The 25,134-nt window shown below is 42.7% G+C and overlaps 1 protein-coding gene across 1 annotated transcript in view; it reads right to left on the reverse strand.

The window, feature by feature from the left end:
• Positions 1–25,134, reverse strand: part of herc1 (HECT and RLD domain containing E3 ubiquitin protein ligase family member 1) — a 445,291-nt gene that overhangs the window by 192,804 nt on the left and 227,353 nt on the right. Inside the window, exon 41 of the mRNA XM_060853924.1 lies at positions 17,166–17,282. Coding sequence (XP_060709907.1) covers positions 17,166–17,282 — 117 coding nt within the window. The remainder of the gene's footprint in view (positions 1–17,165; positions 17,283–25,134) is intronic.

Raw genomic sequence — 25,134 nt, forward strand, 5'->3', positions numbered from 1 at the left:
GTAAATTTTATAATACTCATAGGTAAAGAAAAGTGGTCCTAAGGCAAGAGTGCTAAACTGGGCCAAGGCCAATTATCTCAAAATTAGGCAGGAGCTGGGAAATGTGGATTGGACATAGCTATTTGAAGAGAAGTCCACATTTGAGATGAGGGAGGCTTTCAAAGATAGGTTAACGGTAGTGCAGGACTGGCATGTCCCGTTGAAGGCAAAGGATAGGAAGGGCAAGATTTGTGAACCATGGATGACAGGAGAGAGGGATGCGTACATAAGGTCTAGGCAGCTGAGAACAGAACAGGCCCTGGAGGAATTTCGGAACAATAGAACAAGTCTTAAACAAGGAATCAAACGTGCTAAAAGGGGTCATGAAATAGCTTTAGCTAGCAGAATTAAGGAAAACCCCAAAGCATTTTATTCTTATCTAAGAAGCGGGTAACTAGAGAAAGGATCGGTACATTAAAAGATAATGATGGAAGGCTGTGTGTCAAACCTGAGGGAATGGGTGAGAATCTGAATGATTACTTTGCATCAGTGTTCACTGAGGAGAGGAACATGATGAATCTTGAGATTAGAGATAGAAGTTTGATTAGTCTGGATCACGTTGGCATAAGTAGGGAAGATGTGTTGGGTATGCGAGAGGTTATTAAGGTGGACGAATCCCCAGGATCAGATGGGATCTATCCCAGGTTGCTGAGGGAGGAGAGAGAGAGGAAATAGCTAGGGCCCTGATAGATATCTTTGTGACATCCTTAAATATAGGTGAGGTGCTGGAGGACTGGAAGATTGCTCATGTTGTCCGCCTTACAAGAAGGGTAGTAGGGATATTCCAGGTAACTACAGACCAGTGAGCCTGATGTCGGTGGTGGGGAAGTTGCTGGAGAGGGTACTGAGAGACAGGATCTCTTTATATTTGGAAAGAAATGAGCTTATCGGTGATGGGCAACAGGGTTTTGTGCGGGGGAGATCGTGATAGAGTTCTTCGAGGAAGTGACCAAGTTGTTAGATGAAGGAAGGACTGTTGATGTCATATACATGGACTTTAGTAAGGCATTTGATAAGGTTCCCATTGTAGACTAATGGAGAAAGTGAAATCACGTGGTGTGCAGGGTGTTCTAGCTAGGTGGATAAAGATCTGCTTGAGCAACAGGAGACAGACTAATAGTTGAAGGGAATTTCTCGAAATGGAGAAAGGTGACCAGAGGTGCTCCACAGGGGTCAGTATTGGGGCCACTGTTGCTTGTAATATATATAAATGATCTGGAAGAGGATACTTTTGGTATGATCAGCAAGTTTGCAGATGACACAAAGATTGGTGGAGCAGCAGAAAGCATAAGGGACTGTCAGAGAATACAGGAGGATATACAGAGACTGGAGAGTTGGGCGGAAAAGTGGCAGATGGCTTTCCAGACAAATGTGAGGTGATGCATTTAGGCAAGTCTAATTCTACAGCGAATTATACAATTGATGGATGAGCTTTGGGGAAAGTTGATGGGCACAGAAATCTGGGAATGCAGGTCCATTGTACCCTAAGGTTGCTGCACAAATGGATAGAGTGGTCAAAAAGACATATAGTATGCTTACCTTCATTAGACGGGTATTGAGTATAAGAGCTGGCAAGTCATGTTAAAATTGTACAAAACATTGGTTCGGCCGCATTTAGAATACTGTGTACAGTCTTTGACGCCACATTACCAAAAGGATGTGGACACTTTGGAGAGGGTGCAGAGAAAGTTTACGAGGATGTTGCCTGGTATGGAAGGTGCTAGCTATGAAGAGAGGTTGAGTAGGTTAGGTTTATTTTCACTAGAAAAAATAAGATTATGGGGGGACCTGATTGAGGTTTACAAAATCATGAAGGGTATAGACAGGGTCAAGCTTTTTCCCGGATGAAGGATGCAATAACGAGGGGTTATGCTTTCAAATTGAGAGGTGGAAAGTTTAAGGGGCATACACACAGCAAGTACTTCACACAGAGGGTGGTGGGCATTTGGAATACGTTGCCAGCAGATGTGGTAGAGGCAGGCACGGTAGATTCATTGAAGATGTGTCTGGACATATGCATGAGTAGATGGGGAGCAGAGGGATACAGATGCTTAGGAATTAACCGACAGCTTTAGACAGTACATTTGGATTGGCTCAGGCTTGGAGGGCCGGAGGGCCGAAGGGCCTGTTTCTGGGCTGTAAATTTTCTTTGTTCTTTGTTCTATACAAGTATGTAAAGGGCATAAGAGAATAGAATCCCTTAAAGGTTTGCTATGCATGGAACCACAGGAGATGGATGCAATCCTAAATCAATATTTCTCAGTAGCATTTAGCATGGACAAAGACAAAGCCAGGGAAGTAAATAGTGATGTCTTTCAAAGAGTCCATATTGCAGGAGGTGGTGCTGGAGGCCTTAAAACGCATAGATAGATAAATCCGTGGAAACCTGATCAAGTATATCAGAGGACATTTCTTCTTTAGGAAAGAAATCGCTGGGTCCCTTGCTGAGATATTTCTATCATCGACAGCCATGGGTAAGATACTGAAAGACTGAAGGGTGACTAATGTTGTGCCATTATTTGAGAAAGGCTGAAGGAAAAGCCAAAAAGAAGTTTTTTGAAGAAGTAACCAAGATAGATGAGGATGGGGCAATAAATACTGTCGACATAGAAGGGCTTCAAGGTAGACTGGTTAGTAAGAATTGATCACATGGGACCTAGGAAGAGCTAGCCAATTGAGTAGTAAGGGTATGGAATTCTTTGCCTGCAACAGTCGTAGATTCACTAAGTTTAAATGCATTTAAATCGTCATTGGACAGGCATATGGACATACATGGAATAGTGTAGGTGGGATGGGCTTCAGATTAGTATGAAAGGGTGGCGCAACATCAAGGGCCGAAGGGCGTGTACTGCGCTGTAATGTTCTATCATCTATGAATTTGGAGACAGAGGTTGATGCTAAAGGAGTATTTTTCAGACTGGAGGTCTGTGTGGTGTGCCAAAAGGATTGGTACTGGGTCCACTGTTGTTCATCATTTGTAGAAATGATTTGGATGAGCATAAAAGAGGCATGGTTAGTAAGTTTGTAATGACACCAAAATTGGTGATATAGTGGACAGTGAGGAAGGTTATCTCAGAGTACAATGGGATCTTGATCAACTAGGCTAGTGGACCAAGTTATGGCAGATGGAGTTTAGATTTAGATTACTTACAGTGTGGAAACAGGCCTGTCGGCCCAACAAGTCCACACCGACCCTCCGAAGAGCAACCCACACACCGAACCTCTGAAGAGCAACCCACCAAGACCCATTCCCCTACATTTACCCCTTCACCCAACACTATGGGCAATTTAGCATGACCAATTCACCTAACCTGCACATTTTTGGACTGTGGGAGGAAACCGGAGCACCTGGAGGAAACCCACGCAGACACAGGGAGAATGTGCAAACTCCACACAGACAGTCGCCTGAGGCAGGAAGTGAACCCGGGTCTCTGGCGCGTGAGGCAGCAGTGCTAACCACTGTGCTACCCACAAATGCTGATAAGTGTGAGGTGTTGCATTTTGATGAGACAAGGCTTAGACAGTTAATAGACCACCCCTGGAAAGTGCTGTCAAACAGAGAGATCCAGGGTGCAGGTACATAGTTCCTCGAAAGTGGTGTCACACGTAGAGAGGGTTGTGAAAGTGACATTTAGCATGCTTGCCTTAATTGATCAGAACATTGAGTATAGGAGTTGGGGGCATCATGTTACAGCTGCACAAAACATTGGTAAGGCCACATTTAGAGTGCTGCATACAATTTTGGTTTTCCTGCAAGAGGAAACATGTTATTACACTGGAAAAGATGCAAAGGATTTATAAGGATGTTACAAAGATTGGAAGGTTTCAGTTATAAGGAGAGGCTGGGACATTTTTCCCTCGAGTGTAGGGGGCTGAGGGGTGACATTATAGAGGCTTATAAAATCAAGAGGATTATATTCAGATGAATAGCCAAAGGTCTTATACCTAGGGTAGGGGAGTCCAAACTTAGAGGGCACAGGTCTAAGGTGAGGGGGAAATTTTAAAAGGGACATGAGGGATAACGTTTCACACAGGAGGTGGTGCATAAATGGAACGAGTTGCCAAAGGAACTAAAACAGGGGGATACAACTACAACATTTAGAAAACATTTGAACAGGTACACGGATAGGAAATGTCTAGAGGGATATCGCCCAAATACAAGCAAACGGAACTAGTCCAGTTTAGGAAACCTGGTCGGCAAGGATGCATTGGGTCGAAGGGCCTGTTTCCATGCTGTATACCTCTATGATTCGAATATTTAGACGTGCACTTGCAGTTTGAAGTCAAAGGCGGCAATGAACCAAATGTTGGAGAATGGAATTAGATTAGTTTAAGGGGCTGTTTTTGTTTGAGGTGGACCCCATGGGGCAAAGTGCCTTTTTCAGCGTAGTAGATCTCTGTGACTCTATGACTTTAAAATACTTAGCTTGTTGTAGTGATTGGAACCAGCTGGATCTACGAAATCCTATTTGGGGTTGTTAACCTTGGTTAATCAGTAAAGCCCTGGTTGACCAATATAAACAGGAGAGCATGGGGCAAGTGGCATAATGGATAATGCGCCTGTCTACTGATTAGAAGATTGTAGGTTTGAGTGCTACCTGGCTTGACAGCAATGCAGGAATTAATTACACTTACAAACTTCTCATTGTTCTGAAACTAAGATGAGATCTGTACAGCGAGGAGGTTAGCCTTCTCTGTGGCAAAATGGTAGTATTCATATCGCTGGCCTGAGAATCTTGGATTCAAAACCTATCTGCTCCAGAGGTATGGAATAACATCGCTGAACAGGTTGATTAGAAAAATAGGAGTTGAGTCTCCTCAGTTCAGGGAATTCTGAGCTGGCTGGCCACAGTCAGTGTACTGCGCAAGTAAATAACGGATGACTTGGTGACGGGATATCACCCTCTGTGCAGTTAATTTAATAATGACAGGAGAAAACTGGACGTGCCTGAAAAATATTCATTTGTAATGGTCATCGTGGTGTTAGGATAAGCATTTCTGGCATCATGCCTTTATTTGGGAAGCTTGACCCATTTGATCCTTCTGTCAAAGACTGGGCACAGTATGTGGAAAGAATGCAATACTTCTTCCTGGCAAACGGCACTGGGGCAATGAGTAATTCTTCTGACTGCAGCATTTTCAATTATATGGGGCTTACCTTTCCCAGAGGCACCAAACACTAAATCCTTCCAAGATTTGACCGAGTTGCTTAAGGAATATTGCAACCCAAACCTTCTCTAAAACCGAGATGTTAACAGTTTTATTTGATTGAGTTTGGGGAATACCACTTGAGTGTAGGCAATCGCAGAGCCTCATACAGGGCATATCCTGAATAGAGGGATCCTGGGCCAGTCCACAACATAACCCAAAACAAAGCCGATTCTTGGCCAAGTGGCTAAATATTCCTTCAGGATCTGGGCCAGCAAGCCACCCTAGTTGCTGCCAGTATATAGACTTGATACAACATAGGAGTTTAAAATCTGATTGAAGATTTGTAGCTCGGGTATCCGTTGTTGTGGTTCTGCTCGCCGAGCTGGAAGTTTTTGCTGCAAACGTTTCGTTCCCTGGCTAGGGAACATCATCAGTGCTGTTGGAGCCTCGTGTGAAGCGCTGCTTTGATGTTTCTTCCGGTATTTATATTGGTTTGTTCTTGCCGCTTCCGGGTGTCAGTTTCAGCTGCAGTGATTTGTATGTGGTGTCCAGGTCAATGTGTCTGTTGATGGAGTTTGGGGATGAATGCCATGCTTCTAGGAATTCTCTGGCTGTTCTCTGTCTGGCTTGTCCTATGATAGTGGTGTTTTCCCAGTCAAATTCATGTTGCTGGTTGTCTGAGTGTATGGCTACTAGAGATAGCTGGTCGTGTCGTTTTATGGCTAGCTGATGTTCATGGATGCGGATTGTTAGCTGTTGCCCGTAAGGAAGAAACATCAAAGCAGCGCTTCACACGAAGCTCCAACAGCACTGATGATGTTCCCTAGCCAGGGAACGAAACGTTTGCAGCAAAAACTTCCAGCTCGGCGAGCAGAACCACAACAACATAGGAGTCCTATAAGGTTTGATGTAAGTAAGAAATTTTCTTGGGCTGGTACCAAAGGAGTGTGCACTGAAGGTCCTTGAAAGTCCTCATACATGTGGGTTAGAATAATTAAATTACTTAGTAACCTCCAAATCCGATTAAAATTAATGTTTGGTTAAATAGTCACCCAGTTCCCGTACAGTTCCTATGGTGCAGCTGTATCTATGGCTGCAGGATCTGTCTTTAATAAGATTTGTTTGGAATTCCAATTCCCAAGTTTGCGCAAGCCTCAGCCAGGGGGAGAACTTACACTGGGGAACTATTGTAAGTTAAAGGTACAACTTTGGCTCTGGTCCCTTTTAAGAAGCAGTTGGTGCAGTTACCACTGGAGGGTAGTAAAAGACTTGGGCCCAAGCCCATTGGGGTGGAACTGTTTGAGAAAAATTCACCTAATTGCTCAACATTTTCCAACAGCAGAAAATGGCTGCCTCCGTGAAGTCCTAGTGAAATAGCAGATTTCAAGAACGGCTTGAAGTATTTCAAGGAGGACTTGGGACTATCAAACGGGCCAAAGCCACTTCACATGTTGACCAGAACCAATTTTGAGATTTTGCAAGGCCCATCCAGTGCCATTTGCTTTGTAGAGATGGAAATCAGGAGGCTAGAGAGTGAAGGAATTATCAAACCAGAGTCATTTGCAGAATGGGCAGCACCAGTTGTCCTGATTGTGAAGCATTATGGCTCAGTTTGCCTTTGTGTGGATTTTAAGAAAATGGTACACTGCTTCTCATAGCTGGGTGAATAGCTGGTTCCTCGCATAGAGGACGTATACGCAAAGTCGGCTGGGGCCTGTCCTTTATGAAACTGGACAAGAGCCATGCCTACCTGCAGGTGTGAGTGGATAAGGAGTCCCAGAGTGTACTTCAATTAACACCCATATGGGTTTATATCAATATACAACACTGCCATTTGGGGTTTCATTAGCATACGCTTTTTCCAGCAGAACATTTTATAAGTTTTACCCCATGGTTGGAAGTCTGTCTCATCGTTTTAAAATAGAAAGCATTTTCTGAATTTCGCAGTAAACTTGAAGGCAGGCTAAGTTGCCGAAATGGAAAGGCTGGAAGATGAGCTGTTCCAAAATAGATACATGTAGCAAATGGTTGTTAAATGAATACCTGAGTTTTGGTGCTGATTTGACAACCTTTCGAATTTAACCAATCAATTTAAATTATGCCCAGGATACTAAAACCCAATCGAGTTTTAATTTATTGTTTTGACACCCAGGAACCAATTAAATTGTATGTGGGTATTTTGAAAATTAGAGTGAACAACTGCCGTAAAACTAACATTCTGCTCTCAAAGAAATTAGAAAACACTTTCTTATCAAAGTACCTTTTCATGTAAAAACTACTCACAGTAAAAAAGCAGAAAGATGACCCAGAGAGATCTACAAGTGAAAGTGGAGAAGAGGGGGCTTGGATTTGTGAATAGCTGTTGAGTGTTCAATTAGAGTTAAGAAAACAAATTGTTATTTTACTTTGATTAGTGGAATTTAGGAGTTCTGTCTTTCATATTTTAACAGATTTAAAATATGAAAGACGGGGGAAGCTTTTCTGAGCGTTGGGTTTAATTAACAGAGGAGTTCAACCTCCACATTGTCACACTTTGGGTGCTCGTTGTCCAGGATTTGGACAGGTCCAGTCAGGGTTTTGGACAGATTTAAACAGATTTGGGGTACCAAAGATCCCAACAGATGTAAACATTTGGTAATTAGTATCCCAAATCTTTAAATAAAACTGAGGTTAGAAAATTTGTTTAATTTCGGTTACTTGTGGTTTGTTAAATTTAAACAGCAGGAAATGGCTCTTAACGTTGCTAAAAATGGCTCTGGGGTTTGAAGATGCTTCTCAAATCTGCTAAGAAAGTTGAGAAAGACAAAGGAAGGATATATTTTTAGAATTTGCAAATAGGTTAGAATTGGGTTTAACCAGGAATGAAAGGAAGGGTGAAATTGTAATAGAGTTGGTCAAGTACTTAGGTGTATCAGAGAAACAAACAAGTGCAGTTGAGTTAGAAAAACTTTAATTGCAATTGAAGCCAATGGAATTAGAAGAGAAGGAAGGGAAAGAAGAGCCATGTTAGAAGAAAGAGAGAGGGGAAAATGAAAGCGAGAGAAGGTTCTTAGCTGAGCAAAAAGACAGAGAGAAGAAACAGGTTGGTGGGGGGGAAGAGAGAGACAGACAGAGAGAGACGGCGGGGGGGGGGGGGGGGGAGGAGAAGAGAATTTGAACTTCAGAAGTTGAGAATTAGTCAGGAAAATCAAATTAACAGGATGGATATCAAGGAAGAAGAAAGTAATGATGTGTGTGAAAACATTGCCACATTTTGAGAAAGATGTCGAAGCCTTCTGAAAAACTGGCTAGACAGATGGAGTGGCCAAAGAACTTGTGGGTAATGCTAGTTCAGACTAAGCTGGTAGGCAGGACTAGTGAGGTATACAGTGCTGTCAGATGAGGTGTCAAGAGATTGTGCAGACGTCAAACAGACTATGTTTAGTGCAAGTGAATTGGTTCCAAAAGCATATAGACAGCAGTTCGGAAACATAAAGAACAAAACAAGTCAGATTTATGTTGTGTTCGAAAGAATTAAACTGAGCAATTTTGATAGATGCGTGCAGCCTTAAAAGAGATAACAAAGGAGGCTCAAAGAGAGATTATTCTGCTGGATGAGTTTAGAAATGTACTTCCATCATGATAACAATTTATGTGGAAGAACAGAAAGTTCAAGAACTGAGAAGAGTGGCAGAGATAGCAGATGAATATGCACTGTCGCATAAGGTGAAATTTAGCTTCTGGCAAGAATTTCATCCCGTGAAGAATAGAAATTTGGAGAAGGGGAGATCCTTCACTCCAAAACAATAAGTACAGCACACTGGGAATAGTTTACCACAGGTAAAAAAAAATATCCAAGAGGGGGAAAAGGATGTGAAAGGCCTCAGGCGTTTCCACTGTGGCAAGGTGGCACACATAGTGGTGGTCGTTAAAAAAAGAAACTGTGGGAAAAGATATGATAAAAGAGGCTAAGCCAGTGAAAGTAGTAAAGGAAACACCAAAAAAAGTTGAGGAGCTGCAGAACAGTGCACAGCCTAGGCAGGGGCTGGGTGTGGAGTTAGTGCCTGATCTCTATAAAGACTTCACCTCTGCAGGTAAAGTTTCTACAGGAAGAACAGGTAAAGAAGGGAAAGAAGTTACAATTTTGAGAGATATGGGAGTTAATCAGTCTCTAATACGAAGAGATGAAAGTATTTGCACTCTTTCTGACATGTTACCCGAGAGACTGGTGATTTGTGGAATAGATAAGACAGAAATTTTGTGCTAAGATCAAGTTGCAGAGCCAAATCAAGACTGAGGATGTAGCAGTCGGAGTGATTTTACAAAATGCTAGTTCCAAGAATACAGTTTGTTCTTGGGAGCGACCTGGCAGAATCCAAGGTGGGAGTGACGCCTCTTGTGGTGGAGAAGCCAAAAGAAAGCCAAGGAACTGAGGAATTAAAAGAAAAACACCCAGGAATTTTTCCAGACTGTGTGGTAATAAAATCCCACCGTCATAAGTTACAGCAAGAAGGAAAAATTTAAGAGAAAGACAAAGGAATTGAGGTTCAGTTAGTGGACAACCTGTTTGATGTAAGGGTACAGGAAAAACCTGAACAAGTAGAGGCTCAGGCAGAGGTGTTTAGTCCTGAAAGGACTTACAACAAAAAGATGAGACCATAAAAGATTTATTTAATAAAGCTTATATGGAACAGGAATCCAAATGTATTGCTGAGTGTTATTACCTTAAGGATAGAACCCTAAGATGAAAATGGAGACCACGGCAGGCTAGTGCAGAGAAGAAACAGGTAGAAGTGCACCAGGTTATGTTGCTGGTAACATACAGACAGCAAGTATTATGAGTAGCAAATGAATTACCAGTATGAGGAAGACTCAAGATAAGGTACAAAAGCCACTTCTATTTCCCTGGACTGCACAAGGATGTGCTTAAATTTTGCCGTCCATGTCATACATGCCAAATGGTAGGTAAGCCACAGACAGTAATAAAACCGGAACTGCCACATTGGAAGAACCTTTCATGTGAGTTATGAGTGATTGTGTAGGTCCCCTCCCTAAAACCAGAAGTGGGAACTAGTACTTGCTAACCATAATGGATGCGTTGACCAGATTTCCAGATACAATTCCATTATGGAGTATTAAGGCAAATTGGTGGAGACGTTGGTAGCTTTTGTTACCTGGTATGGCTTACCCAGGGAGATTCAGTCAAACCAAGAGTCTAATTTTACTGCTAGGCTGTTTAAGGAAGTCAGGGATAGTTTAGGTTTACAGCACTTTAAATCAAGTGCATATCATCCTGAATCCCAAGGAGCACTGGAAAAGTGACATCAGCCGCTATAGATCACGTTAAGAGTGTATTGTCAGGATTACCGGAACCACTGGAATAAAGGTATAGTTTGACAGTAGAGATACCCCAAATTAATCAGTTTGATTAGTATTTTGAGTTAGTGTTCGGACGTGAAATATGAGGGCTTTTGGACTAATTAAAGAAAAACTGATAGGACCAAAGTTGGAGATCTCACATTTGGATTATGTATCAGAGGTGAGGGAGAGATTAAACTGGGTAGGTGAATTAGCTAAACATCACCTGAAGAGGGCACAGCATAGAATGAAACAGGTGGCAGATTAATAAATCTAAAGTGCAGACGTTTTCTCCTAGTAATATTGTTACTAGTAGTAGGAGATCCCTTCAAAGCCAGGTTTTGCGGTCCCTATCAAGTTGAGAAGAAGTTGAGTCAGGTAAACGTTTTGGTAAAGATGCTGGATACAGAAAAGATTGCATTGGGTATGTCATGTTGAATATGTTGAAACTTTACCATATCAGCAACAGGGAACTGGAGAAACAAGTGTTAGTTACTGACCCGCAGATTGAGGAATCAAATCCAGATGTCGTGGATTTTGATGTGCCTTAAAATACATTAAATAACGACAAAGTCCTTGAGGAATGGGACAGGATAGTGAACTATGTGTCTCTGGAGCAAAGAACTGAGTTGAAACATTTGTTGCAGCAGTATGAGGACATATGCAGGAATAATGCAGGGAGGACTAATATTATTGTGCATGAGTTGGAAGTAGGGAATGCTGATCCGATAAAACAACACCTCTACAGGCATAATCCTCTCATAGCTGCACAGGTCCAGAAGGAAGTGGATGCGATGCTCAACAAAGATATCATCGAATAGTCAAAGAGGAATTCGCCAATCATGTTAGTTCCCAAATGCAACAGGACTCAACAATTTTGTATGGACTATCAGAAGGTCAACGCAGTAACTAAAACTGACTCCTATCCCATACCAAGGTTGGAGGACTGTCGAGAAAGTTAGATTTATTGCATGGTTATTGGTAGGTAACTTTATCAGGGAAAATGAAAGAGGTTTCTGTGTTTGTAACCACAAATGGGTATATCAGTTCAAAATTATGCCCTTTGGAATGAAAAGTGCACCTGCCACATTCCAAAGATTCATGAACAGAGTTGAGCCGGATTAATAAATTGTGCAGTTTATCTGGATGATGTAGTGATCTTTAGTGAGTCATGGAAAGATCACATGGTACAGTTGGCAGCACTCTTTGAAAGGTTATGAGAAGCAAATCTGGTAATAAACTTAAAGAAAACAGAATTCTTGGTCAACACTGGTCTTGGAAGGATGGCCCCAAGGAAGGTGAAGACAAAGGCTATCGAGGAATTTCCGGGAACATCCTTGAAGAAAGAGGTGCTTTGATTTTTGGGACTGAGCGGATTCTTCTGGAAGTTTGTTCGAAATTCAACTGCATGGTGGCTCTGCTGACAGATTTACTGAAGAACACTAAATTTCGATGGACAGAATGATGCCAGGAGGCATTTGAGAATTTAAAAGTCACATTTAACCACCACAACAGTTTTAGCTACAGCACATTTTTTGAAACCCTTCAAAGTTGCAATCGAAGCAAATGAGTGACATGGTGGCTCAGTGGTTAAACTGCTGCCTCATAGCGCCAGGGACCTGGGTTTGATTCCAGCCTGGGGTGATTGCGTGGAGTTTGCACATTCTCCCTGTGGTCTGCATGGGTTTCCTCTTCCAAAGATGTGCAGCTTAGGTGGATTGGCCATGCTAAATTAGCCAGAGTCTAGATTAGAGTGGTGCTGGAAAAGCACAGCAGGTCAGGCAGCTTCCGAGGAGCAGGAAAATCGATGTTTTGGGCAAAAGCCCTTTATCAGGAATAGAGGCAAGGTGCCCGCAGAGTGGAGAGATATCCTGCTCCTCGGATGCTGCCTGACCTGTTGTGCTTTTCCAGCACCACTCTAATCTAGGATCTGGTTTCCAGCATCTGCAGTCCTTGTTTTTACCTAAATTAGCTATAGTGTTGAGGGATGTGTAGTTAGGTGCTTTAGTCAAGGATAAATATGGAATAATAGGGTAGGGGAATGGATCTCGGTGGGTTATCCTTCGGAGGGTTGGTGTGGACTTGTTGGGCCAAAGGGCCTGTTTCCACACTGTAGGGATTCTATGATATGAGAGTTGGAGCTGTATTGATGTAAGATGATAATGGAATCGAACGTCCAATTGGCTACTTTTTCGGGGAAAAAACCCTCAATATCCACCAGAGAAAATACCCTGCTATCAAAGAAGAATTATTGAATTTGATACTGGCCTTACAACTTTTAATGTTTATATAATGAACAATATCTGGTGTATGGTTGTGTACATTGACCACAACCACAACCCCACCTCCCCCCGCCCCCCCTCAGTTTTTGAGAGATTTAAAGACAAAAATATGAGACTATTTCACTGGAGTCTTACGTTACAGACTTTTAATTTAGAAACTGCACATGTTGCTGGTCATAAGAATGTGATAGCAGTTGCATTATCACAGATTTAAAAGAAAGGTGTACATAAGATTGGACTGTATCGATTTCCAATGTTTTACATGTGTGTAGAATTAAAACCTAGATTAATGACATACGTATTTCATAGTAATAGTATTAATAATCAGACAAAAAGAATGAAGGCATCTTTTCATTATGATGGTTCAGTTTCTCTTAAGGGCGGTCGTGTTACGATGTGACGTTTGTTTCAAAATATAAAGTGTTTTCTGAATTTTGAAGTAAAGTTAAAGTACAGGCTTAGGTGCCCGAATGGAAAGGCTGGGAGACTAGCTTTTCCAAAATCAATACATGTAGCAAATGCCTATTAAACAGATAATTAAGATTTGGTTGCTATTTTGACAACCATTCGAATTTAACCAAACAGTTTAAATTATGTCCAGAATACTAAAACCCAATCGGTTTGAATTTATAGAACACAGAACATGGAACATTACAGCACAGTACGAGCCCTTCGGTCCTCGATGTTGCGCAGACCAGTGAAAACAATCTGAAGTCTGTCTAACCTACACTATTCCATTATCATCCATGTATTTATCCAGTGACTATTTTAATGCCATTAAAGTTGGTGAGTGGCCTCAGTAGTTAGCATTGCTGCCTCACAATGCCAGGGAACCCGGGTACATTCCCCCTGTGACTGTGTGGGTTTCCTCCAGATGCTCCGGTTTCCTCTCACAGTCCAAAGATGTGCAGGTTAGGTGAATTGGTAATGCCAAATTGCCCATAGTGTTAGGCGCATTAGTCAGGGGTAAATATAGGGTAGGGGAATGGGTCTGGGTGGGCTACTATTTGGAGGGTCAGTGTGGACTTGTTGGGCCAAATGGTTGCTTCCATACTGTCTACTACTGTTGCAGGTAGAGTGTTCCACACCCCTTACTACTCTCTGAGTAAAGAAACTACCTCTGACATCTGTTCCATATCTATCACCCCTCAATTTAAAGCTGTGGCCCCTCATCGAAAAAGGCTCTCACTGTCCACTCTAGAACCTTCTGATTATCTTATATGTCTCAATTAAGTCACCTCTCAACCTTTTTCTCTCTAACAAAAACAGCCTCAACTCCCTCAGCCTTTTTTCGTATGACCTGATTAAGAAATAAGAATTTATTGTTTTGATACCTGGAAACCAAACAAATTATGCGAATGTAATGTATCACTGGGGTATATAAAGCAGGCAAACATTTTGAAAATTAGATTGAGCAACTGCTGGAGAGCTAACTGCCGATCTAATATCTTGCTCTGAAAGAAATTAGAAAACTCTCTCTATCAAAGATGTAAAACTTACTTGCAGTAAAAGAAAATAAAGAATACCCAGGGAAACCAGCAGTTGGAATATTGGCATCAGTGGAGAAGACAGAGACTGTGTGGCCTTGGGGTTAAGTTTATGTAATGCTTAATGAGTGAGTATTGGAACAGCATTTTTTTAAATAGAGTTGGGGTTAGACAGTACGTAATTAAGAAAACGGGGACTTGGATTTGTGAATAGCTGTTGTTTAGTGTTCACTATTAGAGTTAAGAAAATAAATTATTATTTTTCTTTAAATAGTGGAATTTAGGAGTTCTCGGTCACTCATATTTTAACATATTATGAGGTAGGGGGCACTTTTCTGGCTGTTTCATTCAATTAACAGAAGGGTCCAACCTCTGCGTCGTAATAATCTGGATGATGTACTAATAACTGGGAAGATGGATAAACAGACCTTGGAGAACTTGTACATAGTGCTTAAACGTTTCTCCAAGATGGGTGTGTGCCTTAGAAAGGAAAAATGAACGCCAGGCACCCCACATGACCAACTTGGATTACAGAGTTGACAAAACTAGTTTCCACTCATTGGAAAATAAAGTGAGAGAGATCAAAGGAGCCTTGGCTCTGACGTCTGTATGGAAGCTTAAGTCTTTCCTTGGGTTACTGAATTATTTTGGAAAATAACCTGGCCTCCATCTTGATACCCTTAAATTTGCTACTGAAAAAAGGTCAGCCTTGGAAATGGTTCCGTTGCCAAGAAGTAGCCTTTAGGGAAGTAAAAAAGCAACTATCATCATCTAAGGTGTTGGCCCACAATGACCTGAAGCGAGAGGCAGTGCTAACATGAGATGCCTCCATCTGTGATATTCAGGTAGTGTTGGCACACTGGTGGCCCAGAAAGGAATGTATCCTTCCCAGACTTTGGCTGATGCCGAATGCAAACATGCCAGATAGGGAAGGAAGGTTTGGTAGTCATCTTTGATATGAGCAAGTTCCACCAGTATCTATACAGATGAAAATTTGTCATAGAAACAGATCTCAAAACACTACTGGGACTACTGAAGGGAGACGAGGCAGTGCTGCCCAAAGCTTCTGGTAGAATTCAGTGTGTTCAAGTACAAGGTATAATACTGACGAGGAAGCCAAGTGGCTAATGCGGATGCTTTGAACCACTTTCCATTGGCAAGTACTCCACTCGTGCTGACTCCCCTGGAAGAAGATTAAAAATTACACAACACCAGGTTATTGTCCAACAAGTTTATTTGGAAGCACTAGCTTTAGGAGTGCTGCTCCTTCATTAGATGGCTGTGGACACTTTGAAAGCTAGTGTTTCCAAATAAACCCCTTGTTGGACTATAACTTGATGTTGTGTGATTTTTAATTTGTACACCCCAACACTAGCACCTCCAAATCATGACTCCCCTGGAAGAGTCCACCTTGGTTTTAAACTTCCTGGATACCCTTCCAGTTATCTTCGATAATATCCAACTGAGGACACAAAGATCCTGTCCTAGCAAAACTAAAAGAGCTGGTGGTAATGAGCCATTGCAACCAGGATTGAAACCTTTCTGGATCCAGCGAGACCAGTTCACTGTACAAGACAGCAAAGTTCTATGGGGAGCAAGGGTGATTGGCCTGAGTAAAGGTCACCACCAGATATTAGCTGAGGTTTTCAAGATGAAGATGTTTGCAAGGAGCTATATCCGGTGGCCAGGGTCTCCTGGAAATATTCAAGTATTTCCTAAAGTCAAATGGCATTCAACACATCATCCAAAGGTCTAGTGGAAAATGTGGTCTATTCCAGGCGGAGGAGGGTTGGGGGCAGGGGGGAAATGGGAGAGATAGAGACAGCAATAGCAACATCAATGCCAGCCGCATTTAGTGCTAGAGCCATGGAAGTTTGCAAAACTGCAGTTCAAATATGGCCAGTGCTGACTGTAACAGAGATTCTCACTCAATTCCAATGCAAAGCTTCTTTCAGAAAGAATTCTACAAAGTTCCACAGACAGATATTCTAAGCAAGTCTAAAGTATTGGAATCAATACAGAATTAAGTACAGTTGGAAGATATCCCAGAAATTGGAAGCAGAATATGAGACAAGCTGCAGTTGATTATGTAATGAGCAATTGATTTCAGTCACACTCTAACAACGTCAGGGGTTTGAATGGAAAGGTAAGGGATTGGGGCAGGATAACTAGAGATTAAAAAATAAGCCAAACATAATGCTGATTAATAATAACCAAGAATGGCACAAGATAAAGCTTGTTTGTAAAGGAAGGTATCATTCCACAAAGATGTCAAAGTGTACAATCCTAATAACACCCTATTTTGCTATTGGTTGGACTGTGAGTGATCCTTGAAATTCAGAATGAAGCACTCCTTTTTAACCATTGGTTTTTGAACTGTTAGCTTTCTAAGTAAGGACTGGGTCTTATCTGTAACTCTCGCCACCCTCTTAACATGAAGCAATAACCAAATAATATAGCCATTTCAACAAGGGTTTAACCTGCATGTTAACCTTATCTGGTTCACTGAGAAGGCCATATTTAGAATACTTTGTGCCCCTTTGAGACAATATCACATTGGAGATTGTTACAGAAAGGATGCCTTTAGTATGCAGATGTATGATAAGGAGAAATTGTCAGATGAGCTTGTTTTCCCTGGAGGAAATGACCCAGATTTGAAATGCTGGGCTATCAATCTGTAGATGGAAGTTCAGTAACTGAATGGTGAACAGCAAATTAGGTCCTCCTCCCTTTCATGGATCTAGTACATTGCATGTTGCCTTTTTCTAATCCAGAATTTCTTCCATCAGGGGATTGATCCATTACAAAATTGTCAGTTTGGTTTTAAGTGTTTTACGTGCTCATTATTGCATGAATTAAAATTAATTACCTGTGGCTTCCATGGCTTTTGTAATCTGCCTCAGTGAAAAACCCATTTCCAAAAGAGGCACAGCAATTGGAGGTGGTGGCGGTGAAGTTGAAAGTCTGCTACTAGGATCAGAAGAGGCTAGCAAATAAAGCAAAATTTAATTAGTTGGTGACAGTTGAAACATATTATTTAATTACTAGTTTCTAATATAGCTTGGAACAAAACTATTTGTGGCACAGTGGTTAGCACTGCTGCCTCACATCGCTAGAGACCCAGGTTCAATTCCCAACTCAGACACCTGACTTTGTGGAGTTTGCACATTCTCCCCGTGTCTGCGTGGGTTTTCTCCGGGTGCTCCGGTTTCCTCCCACAGTCCAAAGATGGGCAGGTTAGGTGAATTGGCCATGCTAAATTGCCCATAGTGTTAGGCAAAGGGGTAAATATAGGGGAATGGGTGGGTTGCGCTTCGGCGGGCCGGTGTGGACTTGGTGGACCTGTTTCCACACTGTAAGTAATCTAATCTAAAAAAGGTTTGCTATCTTTAAGGGATTATTTGTTTCAGATGATGCAGCTTATTGGAGTGTTTTAAGTTTTTCACGAGAAACCTTGGACATGCAATGAACTTGACCGATTGTCATAAGACTTAAGCGCTCGTGGCACATTGGCAATGTCCACACCAAATCAGGAGACTAGTTTCAAGTTCAGTCTGCTCCAAAGATGTGTCATTACACAGCAGGTTGATTAAAAATACCCAAGGAACATTTATAAAACCCATTCTCTGCATGTAAAGTCTGATTTCACGTTTCTTCTTCTCTACACCCCTTTTTGACATTGTAAGAAGTTTGTTAAGGCTTTTGGAGAAAGGAGCTGCACAATAGTCTGGTGTACTACAGACTGAACAAAATAAAGCAACAAAAGTGAAACTTCAAACTAACAAACCAATTTATTTTCTGACCAGATGGTGAGCCAAAAGCTGGATGTAACTGGTATAAGAAGAAAAAGTTCATCTGAATAATGAACGTGGATGTTTCCAAGAGAAGATTCCCTCTGTCAGTTGACAGCTACAAAGGATGAAATCATGTACCAACGAGTTAATCTCAAACTAAACATCAGTTTCGTCAGGCTATTTCTGTACTTTTTAAGAATCCCTACAGTGTGGAAACAGGCCATTCTTCCACACTGTCTCTCCGAAGAGTAACACATCCAGACCATTCCCCTACCCTATTACTCAACATTTACCCCTGACTAATGCACCTAACCTACACATCCCTGAACACTACAGGCAATTTAGTATGTCCAATTCACCTAACCTGCACATCTTTCGACTGTGGGAGGAAACCCACACAGAGTGGGAGAATGTGCAAACTCCACACAGACAGTCACCTGAGGCTGGAATCGACCCCTAGCGCTGAGAGACAGCAATGCTAACCACTGAGCCACCGTGTGGCCATTTCTGTGTAATGATCAATCATTGAGATTTGTCAAAAATCTAAACTTATGAAATTATCTGAACAAAATTATATTTCAAAAACTCTACAAGAAATGCAACCTGGGACGAAGATCTGCTCTTTCTTGAGAACTTGAGAAAGATCAAAAGTTGAAACCAAATAACCTCAATGTTAAAACAGGTATAAACTTGAAGTATGAAGCTTTCATAAAAAGTAAGAAACAGAGTGCAATTTAAGCAGAGTGATCACGTATGAGTTTGGCGAGGTCAGTGACAGATGATGAAAGAAGTGTTCTTGTTTTACTTTTCAATCTACCTTTTTTCAAAACTGTCCAGTATTTGGTTCCTACATTTACACAGAAGTACTGAATGGCAAGTTTTACAAACTGTTCTACTTATAACACATAGCCTGTAGAAATAAGGTTTAGTAGGGCAGCTTTGCTAAGTGAAATATACAGTTGCGGCGTGTGGGAAGTCATGGACACATATAGAACGTAGAAAAATACAGGTTCTTCGACTCTTAACGTGTTGCCGACCTTTTATCCTACTCTATGATCCGACTATCCCTCAATGTGCCTCTCCAAGAGTCACTTGAATGTCCCTAATGTATCTGACTCTACTACAACTGCTGGCAGTGCATTCTATACACCTATCATTGTGTCAAGAACCTATCTCTTGACATCTTCCCTAAACTTTTCGCAAGTTACATTAAAATTAAGTGCCCTCATGATAGACATTTCAGCCATGGGAAAAAGTTTCTGGCTATCCACTCCATCTATGCCCCTCATCATCTTGTATACCTCTATCAAGTCCTCTCTCATCCTCCTTCACTCCAGTGAGAAAAACCCGAGCTCCCTCAATCTTTCTTCATAAAACATGCCCTCCCGTCCATGCAGCTTCGTGGTAAATCTCCTCTACACCCTTTCTAAAATTTCCACATCTTTCCTACAATGAGGCAATCAAAACTGAACACGATATTCCAAGTGTGGTCTAACAAGGGCTTTACAGAGCTGCACCATAACCTCGTGGCTCTTAAACTCAATCCTCCATTAATAAAAGCTACACACCATGCACCTTCTTAACAACCCTATCAACTTGGATGACAATTTTAAGGGATCTAAGCACATGGACACCAAGATCCCTCTGTTCCTCCACACTGGCAAGAAACCTGCCATTAACTCTGTAATCTGCATTCAAATTCAAACATCCAAAGTGAATGACTTCACACTTTTCTAGGTTGAACTCCATCTGCCACTTCTCAGCACAGTTCTGCATCCTGTCAATGTCCCATTGCAACCTACGTGCCTTCCACACTATCCACAACTCCACCAACCTTCGTGTCATTGGCAAACTTACTAACCCACCCTTCCACTTCCTCATCCAAGTCATTTATAAAAATCACAAAGTGTAGAGATCCCAGAACCGATCCCTGCAGAACACCACTGGTCAGCAAGCTCCAGGCTGAATACTTTCCACCTACCACCACCTTCTGGCTTCTCTTGGCAAACCAATTTTGTATTCAGACGGCCAAGTTTCCCTCAATTCCATGCCTCCTTACTTCTGAAAAAGCCTACCAAGGGGAACCTTATCAAATGTCTTGCAAAAATCCATGTATGCCACATCCATTGCTTTACCTACATCAACATCACATCCTCAAAGAATTCAAAAGATCTGTGAGGCATGACCTGCCCCTCACAAAGCCATGCTGACTATCTCTAATCAAAGTATGGTTTTCCAAGTAATCATAAATCCTGCCTTTCAGCATTCTCTTCAATACTTTGCCTACACTGACGTAAGACTGACTGGTCTGTAATTCCCAATGCTATCCCTATTCTCTTTCTTGAACAAGGGAATAACATTTGCCACCCCCCCAATCATCAGGTACTACTGCAGAGGACAGTGAGGATGCAGAGATCATTGCCAAAGGCGCAGCAATATTTTCGTTCGCTTCCTGTAGCAACCTTGGATATCTCTCATCTGGCCCAGGAGATTTATTTATCCTTATGTTTTTCAAACTTTCAGCACATTTTCCTTTCTAACATCAGCCTGTTCTAGCATATCAGTCTGTTCGTGATGTCCTCAGAAACGTCAAGGTCCCTCTCAGTAATAAATACTGAAACAAAATATTCATTAAGGATCTCCCCTACTTCCTCTGACTCCAGGTGCAAGTTCCTTCCACTATCCCTGATTGACCTTACCTTCACTCTGGTCATCCTCTTGTTCCTCACAAAAATGTAGAACACCTGAGGGTTTCCTTAATCCTACCCACTAAAGCTTTTTCATGCCTCCTTCTAGCTCTCCTAAATCCATTCTTCAGTTCCTTCCTGGATACCTTGTAACCCTCTAGAGCCTTACACAATCATTTATTCCTCAACCTTAAGTAAGTTTCCTTCTTCCTTTTGACTGAACGTTCCACATCCCTTGTCACCCAAGGTTCTTTCAACCTACCATCCCTTCCTTACCTCAGTGAGACAAACCTGTAGAGCACTACAGGAAGTCCTTCCTAAACAACCTCTACATTTCTGTCGTGCATTTCCCCGAGAACCTATATTCCCAATTTAGGCACCCCAATTCCTGCCTAATAGCATGGTAATTCCCCCTTCCGCAATTAAATACTTTCCCATACTGTCTGCTCCTATTCCTCTCCAAGAGTAAAGGTCAGGGAGTTGTGATCACTATTACTGAAATGCTCTCCCACCAAGAGATCTGACACTTGGCATGATTCGTTGTGAAGCACCAAATCAGATATGACTTCCCCTCTAATCGGTCTATCCACATATTGTGTCAGGAGTCCTTCCTGGATACAGCTGACAAAAACTTCTCCATCCAAATTATTTGAACTAAGTAGGTTCCACTCAATATTAGGGAAGTAAAAGTCACTCAAAACAATATTTCTTCTGAACTTTTCCAAAATCTGCCTCTCAATCTGCTCTTTCATGTCTCTACTGCTGTTGGTGGCCTGTAGAAAACTCCCAATAAAGTGATTGCTCCTTTCCTGTTTTTGATTTCAACCCATAATGACTCAGTAGACAAACTGTCCTTGATGATCTCCCTTTCTGCAGCTGTGATACTATCCCTAATTAGCAATGACACTTGTCCACCTCTTTTACCTCCCCCTCTTATTTATTTTGAAACATCTAAACTCTGGAACATCAACAACCATTCCAGTCCCTGTGATATCAAAGTCTCTGTAATTGCCACAACAACATAGTTCCAAGTACTAATCCATTCTAAGTTCGTCACCCTTATTCTTGATACTTTTTGCATTAAAATAGGCATACCTCAACCCATCAAACCTTTGCCCTATCAGGTGCCTATCCCTCCTCACAGACTCTCTGCTCGCTGTGTCTGGCTGTTTGCTCCTACTCCATCATCTGATCCATAGCTCCGGTTCCTACCCATCTGCTAATTTAGTTTAAACTCTCCCGAAGAGCTCTAGCAAACCTCCTGCCCAGGATATCGGTGCTCCTGCAGTTCAGGTACAAGGAGGACAGGTTGTACATGTCCGACCTTCCCCAGATCATATCCCAATGATCCACAGATCTGAAGCCCTCCTTCCAAACCAGCCCTGCAGCTACGTGTTCAACTGTACTCACTCTCTATTCCTAGTCTCACAGCCCGTGGCACCGATAGCAATCCTGAGATTACTAATCTTCTCGTCCTACATTCTAACTTCCAACCTAACTCCCCCTACTCTCTTTTCAGATCCATCTCCAAGAGGTGTTATCAATTGCACAAGTTTCAGAACTTGAGCAGTGACTGGAGTCATTGTGGAGAAAGTGAGGACTGCAGATGCTGGAGATCAGAGCTGAAAAATGTGTCACTGGAAAAGCGCAGCAGGTCAGGCAGCATCCAAGGAGCAGGGGAATCGACGTTTCAGGCATAAGCCCTTCTTCAGGAATGAAGTTGGTGCGCCAAGCAGGCTAAGATAAAAGGTAGGAAGGAGGGACTTGGGGGAGGGGCATTGGGAATGCGATAGGTGAGGGTGATAGGCCGGAGAGGGGGTGGGCGGAGAGGTCGGGAAGAAGATTGCAGGTCAGGAAGGCGGTGCTGAGTCTGAGAGTTGGGACTGAGATAAGGTGGGGGGAGGGAAAATGAGGAAGCTGGAGAAATCTGCATTCATCCCTTGTGGTTGGAGGGTTCCTAGGCGGAAGATGAGGCGCTGTTCCTCCAGGCATCGTGTTGCCATGGTCTGGCGATGGAGGCGGCCAAGGACCTGAATGTCCTTGGCGGAGTGGGAGGGGGAGTTAAAGTGCTCAGCCACGGGGCGATTGGGTTGGTTGATGCGGGTGTCCCAGAGGTGTTCTCTGAAACGTTCCGCAAGTAGGCGGCCTGTCTCCCCAATGTAGAGGAGGCCACATCGGGTGCAGCGGATGCAGTAAATGATGTGTGTGGAGGTGCAGATAAATTTGTGACGGATATGGAAGGATCTCTTGGGGCCTTGGAAGGAAGTGAGGGGGGAGGTGTGGGCGCAAGTTTTGCATTCCTTGCAGTTGCAGGGGAAGGTGCCAGGAGTGGACGTTGGGTTGTGGTGGGGTGTGGACCTGACGAGGGAGCGGCGGAGGGAGTGGTCTTTCTGGAACGCTGATAGGATATATTTCCCTCCCCTCCCCTTAGTGTGAGATCTGTTTGGAGGTGGCGGAAATGACGAAGGACGATACGACGTATCTGGAGGTTGGTGGGGTGGTAGGTGAGGACCAGTGGGGTTCTGTCCTGGTGGCGATTGGATGGGCGGGGTTCAAGGGCGGAGGAGGGAAAGTGGAGGAGATGTGGTGGAGAGCATCATCGACCACATCTGAGGGGAAATTGCGGTCTTTGAAGAAGGAGTTGTTCAGTAATGGAATTGGTCCTCCTGGGAGCAGATGCGGCGGAGGCGAAGGAATTGGGAATATAGGATGGTGTTTTTACAGGGGGCAGGATGGGAAGAGGTGTAACCTAGGTAGCTGTGGGAGTCGGTCGGTTTATAGTAAATGTCCGTGTTGAGTCGGTCGCCCAAGATAGAAATGGAGAGGTCTAGGAAGGAAAGGGAGGAGTCTGAGACGGTCCAGGTAAATTTGAGGTCGAGGTGGAAGGTGTTAGTAAAGTGGATGAACTGTTCAACCTCCTCGTGGGAGCACGAGGTAGCGCCAATACAGTCATTGATGTAGCGGAGGAAAAGGTGGGGGATGGTGCTAGTGTAGCTGCGGAAGATGGACTGTTCCACATATCCGACAAAGAGGCAGGCATAGCTGGGGCCCATGTGGGTGCCCAAGGCTACTCCTTTGGTTTGGAGGAAGTGGGAGGATTGGAAAGAGAAGTTGTTCAGAGTGAGGACTAGTTCAGTCAGTCGAAGGAGGGTGTCAGTGGAAGGATACTGGTTGGATCGGCGGGTAAGGAAGAAGTGGAAGGCTTTGAGGCCTTCGTGATGGGGAATGGAGGTGTATAGGGACTGGATGTCCATGGTGAAGATTAGACATTGGAGTCATTGCGGACCATCTGTGAGAAAGAGTGTCATATGAATAACATGCTTGAGGAGGTGGAAGTATGCCCACTTCTTTCAGATGGCCAACAGAGTTTCCAAGACAATGTAATTTGCTAATCAGCTGTCTGTTTGGGACTCTGGTGAAGATAATGTTTTCTCAGAGAAGTGCAGTCAGAACCAAGTACTAAGGGCAGTTCACATGGTCAAAGGAGAGAGGAAGAAGTAGAAGAACAGGAAATTCTTTAGTTAGGGGAACAGACAAGCATTTCTCCGAGAGTTGACTTGAGAATGGTATGATGCCTCCCAAATATCAGCATCAATATATCACAGAGCACTTGCAGTACAGTATCTTTTAGGAAACTTGAAAGAGGGTTGTTAAAGCAGAAATGGTCATCTCAGGACTACTCCCAATCTCATGTGCTAGCAATCACAGGAACAGGAGAGCTAATTAAAACGTGGCTGAAGAACTGATGCAGGGAAGATTGGTTATCCCAATAAGCAAGGTGGGATATTCCCAAAAAGAGATCTCTTACAATTGTTGGAAAAGGATTGACCGGGGAATATGAAATTGAAAGGGAGCTTGTAGAAACATACAGTACAGAAGAGGTCCGTCAGCCCTTTGAAGCTGCATTGCCATAAAGTACTCCACCTACACTTGTCCCACTTTACCATGTAGGTCCATACTCTTGACTATTATGACATTGAAAGCACTTGGTTGAGATTTGTAAAGATTGTGAGGTTGTCACCATCCCCCTCCCCCATTCTCTGGATGAAAACTTTTTTCTTCATATTGAATGAAGGCAAAAGTGGTAACAGGAAGCAAAAAGATAGTAAGCGACATTAGAAGAATGCTGGGTCTAAGGCTGGCATCAATTTATATCAGACTGCGGAATAATGCTCATAAAAATAAAAGAACTAAATGCAAGAGAACTGCATGAGTACACAAGAGGATTGATGATTTTAAGACATAAATTGATGTAAGTAATATGATATAAATACTATTCGAAACACATGGCTACTAGGTGACCAAGCTTGGGAACTTGGGTATAATGAAGGGTATTTCTCATTTTGGAAGGATAGGC

This window comes from Hemiscyllium ocellatum, chromosome 42 (genome assembly GCF_020745735.1).
Source record: "Hemiscyllium ocellatum isolate sHemOce1 chromosome 42, sHemOce1.pat.X.cur, whole genome shotgun sequence".
In the NCBI taxonomy this organism is placed as follows: Eukaryota; Metazoa; Chordata; class Chondrichthyes; order Orectolobiformes; family Hemiscylliidae; genus Hemiscyllium; species Hemiscyllium ocellatum.